Genomic DNA, 12,114 nt, shown 5'->3' on the forward strand with positions numbered 1-12,114 from the left:
AGATTAAAAGAAAACACCATTTATGCACTACCTGCAGGAACAATTCTGTAAGGCCTGCGTGATTGCTGATATTCTACCATGCCATAGAATTAATGCCAGAGGTTTGGCAAGAATCTAAGGCATTATCCAGTCTGTGTCCTTGCTTTCCTGTCACATGGACAGATGAAAAAAGGCCTGTAACAAACACGGCTGAAGTTGAGGTGACCTGTGATATCATTTAAAAACAAGGATAACAGTGCAATCTGTCAGACAATCTCGTAGGGAGACACCGACAGTGTTGCACTGAGTGGTTCTTATGAATAGTAAAGTAACAAATGAAAAAACTAGGAAGAGGAGTACAATGTTTTGACCTTTTCTCTCTCCCCTTAAGTGTCACTTTTAGAAAGCTAATAAAAAACACAGTAAGTGACACATTCAGGCTCTGTCCGACATCAAAAGGTGTGGTGGCTGGGGTTACCAATGGAAGTACACTGCAATGTTTACAGGAAAATCTGTGCTATATAGATAACCTGTGCAAAATTCATACTTAGGCCAATATTTCCATTAAGGAAGAATCGTAACGTAAGAATCTGTGCAATACCATTGGCATGTGCAAGAATGTTACTTGTATTTAACACTTATCTATATCACATAAAAACTCACTCACAACTCCATTTATATTGGTTATAGTTTTCTCATTTTATGCGGGAATTGTGAAATCAAGCGGGACCCGCATATTTCTCTTTTTTTCGTGGAAATGTGAGATTCTTGCGGGAATTATGCGCTGTTTTGCAGGGATTATTTGGCCTTTTGGGAAATAATTGACCCCCGCATAATCAGCGGCATTTTGGTGATTAATGCGGGAATTCATGCGATCACATAATCGCGTTTTTCTGGAGGGTCTAAAAAATGAACTTCAATTGAGAAGTAACCTCAGACTCATTACATTAAATAAGGTAGTGCCATTGGCCCTGTCCTCTAAAGAGTAGGGATGAATTTTCTTGTCAATTATAAGATTTTGATGTCCATTTTTTTCATTTGCCACCACAATGAAACTGTAGTTTCAAACACTATTCAACATGCAATCTATGAATCTAGCTTTAGTTGTTAGTTTTGGAGCTTTCAACCATACCACATGGTTATCAGATTACTTTTACTGTATCATTATTACAAAGTGGATTTAATAACTTACACCACTGTTCAAAAGTTTGGGATCACTTAGAAATGTACTTATTTTTGAAAGAAAAGTTTTTTTTTTTCCAATGAAGATAACATGAAATTAATCAGAAATAGAGTCTAGACATTGTTAATGTGGAAACTATTCTAGCTGGAAACAGCTGATTTTTTTATCTACATAGGGGGTACAAAAGAACATTTCCAGCAACCATCACTCCTGTGTTCTAATGCTACATTGTATTAGCTAGTGGTGTTGAAAGGCTAACTGATGATTAGAAAACCCTTGTGCAGTTATGCTAGCATGAATAAAAGTGTGAGTTTTCATGGAAAGCGTGAAATTGCCTGGATGACCCCCAACTTTTGAACAGGAGTGTATATAATTCTGAACAGCCATGTTGGCTTAAAGGGGATTTCTCTGATTTATTACTGACAAGATAAAGTTAGGAAAGACAGCTAAAATTTAATGGTCGATTTTTGATGCTATCATAACACTGAAAAGTGCATATCATTCCCAAACATGAGGGTAGATAGAGACCTCCTCCACATAGTGTCAGTAAGGCATTATCACCACATTTAATGGTGCTATAACGTCAACATAGCACTTACAAAGACGAACAAAATAGTGCATTTGTAGGCTGGATGGGATGAGGGAGGCACAAGTCAGCAGACCTTCACTGAGGACACTTGAGTCCTTTCTCAGACCATAATTATAGTCGTATTTTTTTTAACTTGAGTCTGGTTTTGACCTTTACTTTCCCTCTGTTTTTCACTCTGTGTTTGGTTCAGCTTAGGCACCAAAATTTCATGCTTAAATTTAGAGAAGGGTCATGGTTTGGGTTAAAATACACCCATTTGTTACATTTCCTGCATGTTATAAAGCTCCATTTAGTCCATTGTATGTAAAATCTGAGTGTAAAATCTTACATTCATTAAGATTGCTGATGTTTTCAGGGTTACTGCTTTATCAAAGATCAGAGTGGGTAACAACAGCTTGTTGAGCCAAAAAAAACAGGCAGGAGGTCCTTACTGGTCCATATGTGTGGGACCGATGTGCAACCTTTAACGAGCTGATCACATCTGAATAGGGTGAAATGAGGCAGCAGAAGGCTGTGACATCCTGATCTTTACTCCTGAGTGTGGGCCAAACTTAAAAAAAACCATCACAGCTCCATAATGAATATGTGATGCCAAACTTTATGTTCCAAAACAAAGATGCAAAGCAGAATCTACCAAAGCTAACGTGTGTCAAATAGCACAGGCTGAACAGCTCTCTACAGAGCCAGGAGCAACTTTCTATTTTCAGAGGATGAGTAGCTGAGAAACTTAAGGTGAACAAAATAGTGGGAAGTTGCTTTAATAGTTAAACTTGGCAGCTCATTCTTAACCATGCAGTCAAGCAGTTGAGATAACCAGCCTTTACTGGAGGTTCAGAGGTCTAAACCAGAAACTAGCTTTAAAGCTAGTGCTGCAAAACACCCAAAGTAGCAACACTCTACGTAGGGCTTTCTTTACAGACAGGGAATGAGGAAAGGCAGCACAGTCATTCTACCACTGGTCATGTGTAGAGGGTCTAAACAGTTTGTCACCTATTCCAAAGGTTGAAATTTTAGACATGTACAATAAAAAACAAAAGGATAAATGGTCATTTAAATGTTTTTTGAAAGTGTTTTATGTCCAGCTTTTTTGGTGTGATGCAAGTTGGATTATCTAGCTTAAAGATGTCCAAACACTAAACGTTACTTCTGCAAAGTTCCATTGTTTTTGGCAACTGGAGGGATTATTGGATTTTATGTCAACTACAAAATGTATTATCAGTATTAGAAATATTATTGCACACTCACACTGTGATCATATGTAGATAAATTCTGGGGGAGTGTGACACCAAGTGTGTGTTGTCGAGATGTCAGTCAGGAAAAGGAGTCTTACCTGACATACTGGTGGGGTTCAAGGCCAAGACGTCATCCTCAGAGCCTCCTCAGACATCTGGGTACCTACCTAGCTGAACACAGAGCCAAGAAACCATCAGTCATTCTGTGTATTCTTCCTCAGTACACATTGCTACAGCTCACAGCAGTCACACTTCTACCCACATCTTGAAAGGGAGGTGTTTTGTGTTCATAGATCATCCCCCCCTGCTGTGCCATTTTGAAAAACAACTAAAATCATGCGTGAAGGGCGAGAAAAGCGCCGCTAATTGGGTGTAATCAGTTTTTTCAGTTTGATAAAACAGCCTGAAAGACATGTTTGATGCTTCTGCTTTCTGTTTTCCTCTCAGGAGATGTTTGAGGATGCAACTATTACTGTGTCATGAGTGTATAACAGAAAATCTCACACTCAGGCTGCTCAAGTATGATGACTGTTGAGACATTTTTGCCCCTGTGCAGGGTGACATCTGGTGGTAAAACCACAAAAATCACTTTACACAACCTCACAACAAACGTTAGAAATTAAATTTCTGACTTTTTATTTTTAAGTTTCATCTGTTATTTCGGCCTGCACAGTGGCTTGCTGGTTAGCACTTTGACTTTGCAGCTAGAAGGTCCCTGGTTCATGTCCTGGCCTTCCAGGGATCTTTCTGCATGGAGTTTGCATGTTGTCCCTGTGCATGCGTGGGTTTTCTCCAGGTCCTCCAACTTCCTTCCAGAGTTAATTTAGCTTAACCTCGCTTAGGTTAATTGACAACTATTTGTCTGCAGGTGTGAATGTGAGTGTCTCTGTGATAGACTGGTGACCTGTCCAGGGTGTCTTCTGCCTTCACCCTATCTGCTGGGATAGACTCCCTAATAAAGATTAAGCAGTATATAGATAATGGATTTGTTATTTCAACATGTTATGCATAAAGCATCACAGTTTATAGGGTTACATTTTGATCTATCTATTCTGATATGTCTACTGCTGTTTCTATGTCAGCTAGGTTTAGTGTATCTTTTTCTAATACTATCCGATTGTCTCTTTTTTGAATTTTAAAGACAGGATCAGTTCCATACAATTGGCATACGAATACATAGGGATATCTGTGATTCAGTGAAATGAAACCAGTCTGTCAGTTTTATTATTGCATTGCAGTGGGTGAGGAAGGACACAGTTTGGTTTCTGGTCATCTCGTCTGTCCTGTATGAAACACTGATAGAAAATATAAACAACATTCTGTATATTCTACATTATCGTAATAATCTCAATGAGGCTTAGCAACTATGGAAGTCTAGTCTCAGTTTGATCATAGACCTCTGTAAAAGGCTTGTATGCTCTGACTGGCAGATTCAGAGTAACCATGTTTACATGCACACACAGTAACAGGGACACTGCACCGTGCATGTAAACACTCATTCACAGTATTGCCCCTAGAATAGCTGCGATGTTCAAGTCCACACATTCTAAATTACCATTAAGGCCTTGGGGGAAAAAATGGCTGAAATATTGCATACTATACTAGTTTTCTTAATTCACGGCCTTCTAAATTCCCCTCTGTTGATTGTGTGTTTCTCAGCTCATGAGGGATAAAAGAGGGACATCCTCTGCAGGATGAGCTCACCGTGGGGAGGAATAGCAGTAAAAAAAGAAGTCTTTTTGTTTTAATGGAATACACATGAAGTATATACAGTAAATATATCTTTCTAGTCTATAGTAAACCGAAGAATAACAAGAAACTTCCATGTGTGATCCATGAAGAATGTGCAGACCGCTGATTTATTCATGCAACAAATGTGTAAGGTGAAGACTTGGTTTTAAGTGTAGACCTTTGTGTAGAACACTTTGTGTAGAGTTTCAGATTGGTCATAATCCTACCTCTCTGAAAGGAATCTGTGTGGCCATAGCTGACTGGAAATCCTCCACTACCCAGTCCACTAAAAGAGCATTTCAGAATTCAGACCTCCGCCTATAATTCTTCTCCATTTCTATGTTGCCTTTTCAAATGTTTCAAAAGGATCATTTCAGGTTTCTTTTCTGTACAGACAACTTTCATGTCACTTTTTCATTTTGTAGCTGAACTAAGATAAATTAGAAGCTTACACTGATCCCACGCTTGGGTTTTTTGTCCTCTTGCATTAACCCTTAGAATCCCAAAATGTGTGGACTGGTTTAAAAGGTATGCGATCTTTGTATAAAAATAACCAACTGACAGCATTTATAAGAGCCAAAAATGATTAAAACGGAAAAGAATCAACAGACTTAATCTTTCAAACAGTGCTTGAATGTATGTTGTGTGACTTAAGGTTCGTCAGAAAAAACAAAAGTTGGGATTGTCACATTAGATTTTAAAATTTGCAAAATATCACCTGCTTGCCCCACATTCTGTAAAAAATGAGAAGCCATGACTGAATGAGCTGCCACCAAGAGTAAGGGGACAATAATTCAGGTCAGAACTGAACTGGAGAGCAGAGAGGAGACAAGCATGGAGATAAATTAGAAATTGAGAGAAAAACAAAACACCTTAAATGATAAATTGCAGCATGGGCTCAAAAACAGTATACAGAGGAACACGTTGTTGAAAGATACATTTAACATGGCAACAGATGCAAAAATACAAAAAAATCCCCAAAAAGCAGAGAATCTTCTTGTTGAAGGTGAAATTCTGTGGCAAATATCAAGATGTCATCTTTGACAAAAAGCTTCATTTTGACCCTAATGCGAAGGATGTTGTGTGTTTTCAAAATTGAATCTTTTTATTGTCAGCCATGCTTTTATTACATCCTGATTAAATTACATGTTATCTAGCCTCAAACTGATCCACAATACTGCACCCAAACTTCTTTCAAGATCCAAGAAAAGTGTGCGCTAAACTCTAATCTGAATATTTCTACACAAGGTTGCCTGTACATTTTAGAACATTTTTAAAATTTTAATGATTACCATCAAAATTAAGGAACTTACAGGGCTGCTTTGTGTTTAACATCTAGGGGGGGTGTTACGACTTTTCAAAATTTAAAAAAAAAAATGGACACAAAAACAACAAAATCCATGCTGAAATTGTCAGTGGATGTATGCATGTTTCCAGTGTCACTCATTACAAACCAAAACAACATACTGCAAAATAATACATGACATTTTTCCTCACAAATATTGACAAGACACGAGCACATTGCCCAGTCAAATAGAAGTTATAATATTTTGCTTGCACAAATTAAAAACTATTATCCTTTCTGTCTTGTACTATATAAAGCAAAACATTAAGTACTGAGTGTATTAGCTTGCATATCTGCCTATCAGTACAACATTCTGCAGAATAGCTAAAAATAAATAAGAAATCAACAGCTGTAGGGCAACCAAGGCTGCAACAGCGGACACACAGCCCATTTAGCAGTTTGTCTAACAGGATTGAGTCCGCAGAGCTCCGGTGCAGCATCTCTGCCTCAGTCTGTCTGACTGTCACCGTATATGACACAGCAGAAGCGTTCTTCTCCACAGAGAATCACAGTGTGCATCTGTCTGTAACAATAACTAGCCCCTGTAAGCTGAGAAACCATGAAACTAAATGCCCTTGACTGGTTGTCCTCGTGAGTCCACCTCCTCACACACACACACACACACACACACATTTCACTTTCCTCTATTCGAAGCCACAACAAGAGGACTCCATCCGATTGTGGTGATAAGGAAGTGGGGGGCCAGGCATCTGTTCACAGAGGCATGTATCCTCTCACTGTGTGCTAATCACGGTTCAAATGACTCGCTCACATGTGCTGTTGCGTTGTGTTTTTAAATCTTCCAGCAGCACGAGGACAGAAGCCTCAAAGGTGTAAGAACTGGACATTGTTCAGGATTTAGAAAATGTAACTTTAAAGAGGCAGAATGTGCTACTAGTCATGACCATCAGTGCACAAAATGTAATAACTTTCCTCATTTCTCCAGAGTGCCAGTTGTGGGCAGAATTATAAACACAGGCTATCTTCAGGTTTCACTAAAAGATAATTAACATTTTATGAAGGACCTTTTAAATCGAAAACACAACAAAAATTTGGAAATGGAAACTGTTGAACCATGCAGTATGCAAGATTTATTAAACTGTGAGGGACAGTAAGACCCTTTTCTAGACAGTTTGATGTGCTTGTTCAGTGACTGTCTTCTCGTCTCTGGCATTGTTGTCACAATACAAAAGTCGCCATACAGGTTAAAATATTAAACTACCTGTTTATATAAATGCTCCTCCTGTCTGCACCGAGTTCTTGCAGCGAACAAAGATTAATGTCGAAAGAATTTAGAAATAAATGTAGTTAGCAGACATTACCTGCCCTGTAGTGGTGGGAGAAAGCACTTATTTGACCGTAGAGCGACCTGACTAGAACCAGAACATTAATTCAGTCAGTCATCTCATCATCTGCTTTCTGAAAATCTATGCTTGCCTAATTTCATTTTTGATAAAGCTTTTGATCAGAGTCGCTCCAGTGTTTCCAGTCCTTACTCTGTGTGCAACTTACAAGAAAAACTTACACTCCTGTTCAAAAGTTTGAGGTCACTTAGAAATGTACTTATTTTTGAAAGAAAAGCTTTTTTTTTTTTCAATTAAGATAACATGAAATGAATCAGAAATACAGTCTAGGCATTGTTAACGTGGTAAATGAATGTTCTAGCTGGAAACTGCTGATTTTTAATGGAATATCTCCATAGGGCTACAGAGGAACATTTTCAGCAACCAACACTCCTGTGTTCTAATGCTACATTGCGTTAGCTAATGGTGTTGAAAGGCTAACTGATGATTAGAAAACTCTTGAGCAATTATGTCAGCACATGAAAATAAAAGTGAGTTTTCATGGGAAACATGAAATTGTCTGGGTGACTCCAAACTTTTGAACGGTAGTGTGCATCTTCATTTTTTACCTTCTGTCAAGAGCAAATAAGTTGCAAAAGTATTTTTGCGATTCAACAGATGCCTGGAATGATAAAAGCACTGCCTGGGGCAAAAGCAATGTTTAAATCCAATATTTCCACAGACTTTACATACAGTACCTTCCAGCAAAGACTACTGCACAGCAGAGCAACCTAATGTATGCAACTGTTGGAAATCAGCTATGTTTATGACCCCTACAAAAAGCAAGAAGCAGACTTCTATGAGTACATCAAAATACATCCCGCTGACAGGTATAACAAAATGAAATATGGAACGAATTATGGTTGTATTCCCAAATCACAGAACCACAGTTAGAGAGAAATAATACTGATGCCATTATTATCAAATGACTGGGGATTAAACACACTATTATTCCTACTATGCTGCACTGTTCCTTTACGAATCTATTCAGATTTGTAAATATTCTAGTTCATTTACATGGGATTTCCTTTTAGATAACATAATTTAGAAAAGTGAATGTGTCTTCAGGCTAGCTCGAAGGCTCTTTCTTGAATACTGCAGCTGCCGTCATAAACCAGACGGGCTACAAGTTGCAGCATGTGTAATATGGTTACAATGGGGACAGCTAAAGAAAAGTACAAACGATAACTATTGTTATTTTGCTGCTGGACTGGGATGACTCTCACAGCGACATCATAAGACCTTTAATGTCCATTTAACAGCATCTAAATCCTGGGAGTGATCTTAGTAAGACAATCATCCAATCAAGCCTTTTCAGAGCTGCACAGAGGAACAAATAAATGTGCTGTGTACCTCGGTGTAAATCCAAGATATTAAATTACCTGCATCTACCCTTAGGGGATGTTTTCAACATGTTTCTAAATGTTTGCCTGCTCTAATTATGACTTAACTGTGGAAAAAAATCTCAAAAATAGAGCCTCTGATAAACCAAATACTACAAGGACCAACCACTAAGATTTCCATTTTATATCTCATCCAACATGCTGTTCCAAAAACTCCCTGTCAGCAAGTGCAAAATAAATAAATAAATAAACTAAATGCAAAAAAAGCATTACAACTTCCATCATAAAAACAGCTGGCCTGAAAAGCATTATGAGAAAATGTGCTGCAGTTTGCGGCTTTTTACCCTCGAGAGCATTTAATATCCAGACAACAGCTGGGGCAGGCCCGAAAGCTGGTGCATCCATACAACAGGTTTCTGCAGCTCTAATGAGGATACAGACAGGCAGACAGAAGCCCAAAGACTTTCTGGCTGGAATAAATATGAAGATAGATGGAAGGAAAACAACACAAAACAGGCAATAAAAGGCCTGTAATGTATGTCTACGGACTGGAAAGACAAATGAGTGCAGGCCACAGCAGGACGTTGATATAATGAGATAAGCAAAATGAAACCTCTCATGGGGGACATTTTTATAAATAACCTCCTATCAGATTTCTATATCATAGACAGTCTCCAAATCTATTGAGTGAACAAGCTGAGCAGAGAAAAACGGTTGGCTCAAAGTTACGCCAGATGTTCAGGAACAATGCGTATCCCTAATTTTTCAGTTGCCAACATTATACTGCAGATCTGGTTTCATGCTGGTAACATACCCACATTTGAAAAGCCCAGACTTCGCCATAACTGTTACTCAAATTGCTCATAAAAACTTCATCTCTCTCCTTTGTTTATTTGTTGGTTCCCAAAGTCGGTGTTTTGTTGGGTTTTTTTTTTGCTTGTTTCTTACTGATGTACATTCACATCCCTTTTTAATAACAATGTCAAAGTTCTTTAATAAACATAAAAAATACATAAAACTTCTATACTGGACACTGATGTTTCAACAGCCATACAACCTCTGAAGTGTTCCAACTAGCAATGACCGAGATGAAGAAAAAGAACGTGATTTTTAGTACTCAAAACTCTATTAGCATTTTGTTCATGTGGAATAGGTGTTTTTCCCCTGGAGTTAATGCATCTGCTGAAATGTTTTTAAGTAAAAAAGAATGATATTCAGACTGATGCAAATGAGCTGAAATTGCAATGATTTGCAGATTTTTCATTCAGCAGCCCCACCCAGGTGTTCCAAAGGAAGCATTTCAGGACAACCCAATTTCATCAGATGGGAGGTCCACAGATGGCAATGTATTTTGGAAGGGGGGTAAAATCATACAGCTGAGTGCTTTTTGTGGGTCTCTAATTGCCATTTCTGCACATTAGTGTCCCAAATAAACATAAGGGACAATGATGGACTCTCACCGCAGGCGTAAATTAGCCGCCGTGACAGAGCAAGCTTCGGCCTTTTTCTGCATGCCTGCTTGCGCCATCTAATTTTCATACTTAAAAGACAAAGAAACAGTGTCCAAGAAGATTTCAGGGACACAAAAAGGAGCTCGGTGTCAAGTTCAATACAGTTGATTGAAACTTGGAAAACTAGAGACAATTTACTTAGGACAAGGCTGGCTAATTCAAGACACTGGGGTAAAAATATTCAATATATTGTGGGATTATAGTGAGGATAGAAGAAGTTTAACCAAGGTTATTATTTAGCAAACATCTCATTTATTCTCTGCTCACAGGAAGACTTACAGAAAGCCTGCAGGGTTTTCTCCCCGATTCTGAAAACACAGGAGCACTGCTCCAGGCATGGAGTTACGGTGCGTCTCACATTTTCTCTGCTTGTACAGTATGTGCACATATTGATTTCTACTCTTGACTTTCCTGGAACAGCTAGAGGTCCAAATAGACTGCTGAAAGAATACACAAATTTGCCTGACAAGAAAGAGCTGAGCAATTTGAACTGTAGCCTGCTGTTTATTGTGTGAAAGTTGTGTGTCATGGTGTGAACAAAGAGCTTTGAAAGTACATGAGCTAATATGCTGCATTGCCACAACATCAAAAAAACCAAACAAACAACTGCCCTGAACAGTTCAAATTATGCTGAACAGCTTCAACTACAGAACACACAACTAAAATGTTAAACATCAATATCACAGCCGATCCTGTTCATTTAATTGTGGGAAGCCAAAATTGAGGTCTTGATTTATACTTCATTAATTGTGCAGCCGTACAACTGATGTTATGGCTCTTTTTGCAATCAAAAAAGATTGCAAAAAAATTGTTCTAGTACGGTACTTCTCTCCTGCTCTTCGCTCATATTGCTGTGCATGTATGGAACCTGCACACTAACAAACTCTGTGTTAAAAAGTTTAAAAATAAGTGTATCCAAGAACTCTTAAATCAGTGTTAACAATCAGACAGACTTCTCTTGTAGATTTGTCACGGAAAATGAAAAAGCTGTGATTCTCTTTTCTATCAAGCAGCAAAAAAAACGTTGGGGCATGCCATGTTTGAGTATATTTGCCTCACTTTCCATTGCATTTCCTGCAATATGACTATTGTACATTGCATTGTCAGTGTTGGAACAATAGTGCAGCCCGAGTTGGCACATCTTTAACTTGTTGTTGAAAAGAGTTTATTACTGAAAATGCAGATGAATGGATAGCTTTAGATGCTTACTTCTTGTGGTGAATTCAAAGACCAGTTGACAGCTACTTTGGTTTGCTTTAATTTCACTTGGCTGATGAACAGAGTGAATGACAGAGCGGCAGTAGGGAAGCCAGCAGAAACAAAGTTTGAAAAAAAACCCGGAAAATCCACTCTGTGACTGAGTCATTCAGTGGCTAAGTTTGGCACAAACTGTCATCGACACAGATAATGTAAAACACTACCATTTGGGGCGAAAGGGTCACCAAAGTCATCAAGTCTCAGGTCCTCCTGGCAGTAGCTTTCGTCTGTTCCTCTCAGATTGTAGCCACAACTAGAGTCAAATCATAATCTTTTGATCTGCCGTCGCAAAGTTAAACCCTCAACCACAGTCACTGTGCCTGTTCCCTCCACAGCCTTCACATGTTACAAATGAAAAGACTCCACACACTCGGTGCTTGAACGTCAGGCTCACCCATGGGTTTGTGCTGCCCTGTGGGTGTGTTCCACGCTCCTGGTTGAGCAGTCTCTGAAGGCTGTGGCTGAGCATTTCCTCCTGTTCACTGAGACACATTATTTCTGCGCAACAGTTACCACATCCTGTATGACGATAGGAGTAAGAACACTATGTACTATACACCGCTGCAGCACACAAAACAAACATGACAGTATGATAAAGATA

General features: G+C 38.7%; 1 protein-coding gene across 12 annotated transcripts in view; it reads right to left on the reverse strand.

Annotated features, from left to right (window-relative positions):
- thrb (thyroid hormone receptor beta) overlaps nt 1–12,114 on the reverse strand; it is a 152,996-nt gene that overhangs the window by 39,329 nt on the left and 101,553 nt on the right. For 7 of the 12 annotated variants that reach the window (XM_051955804.1, XM_051955801.1, XM_022191892.2 and 4 more), the window contains one exon: nt 3,082–3,154. In XM_051955804.1, coding sequence (XP_051811764.1) covers nt 3,082–3,088 — 7 coding nt within the window. In that variant the 5' untranslated portion in view covers nt 3,089–3,154. The remainder of the gene's footprint in view (nt 1–3,081; nt 3,155–12,114) is intronic. The other 5 variants (XM_051955805.1, XM_051955802.1, XM_051955803.1 and 2 more) reach the window with 1 other exon arrangement.

The sequence above is a fragment of the Acanthochromis polyacanthus genome, chromosome 11 (genome assembly GCF_021347895.1).
Source record: "Acanthochromis polyacanthus isolate Apoly-LR-REF ecotype Palm Island chromosome 11, KAUST_Apoly_ChrSc, whole genome shotgun sequence".
Lineage (NCBI taxonomy): Eukaryota > Metazoa > Chordata > Actinopteri > Pomacentridae > Acanthochromis > Acanthochromis polyacanthus.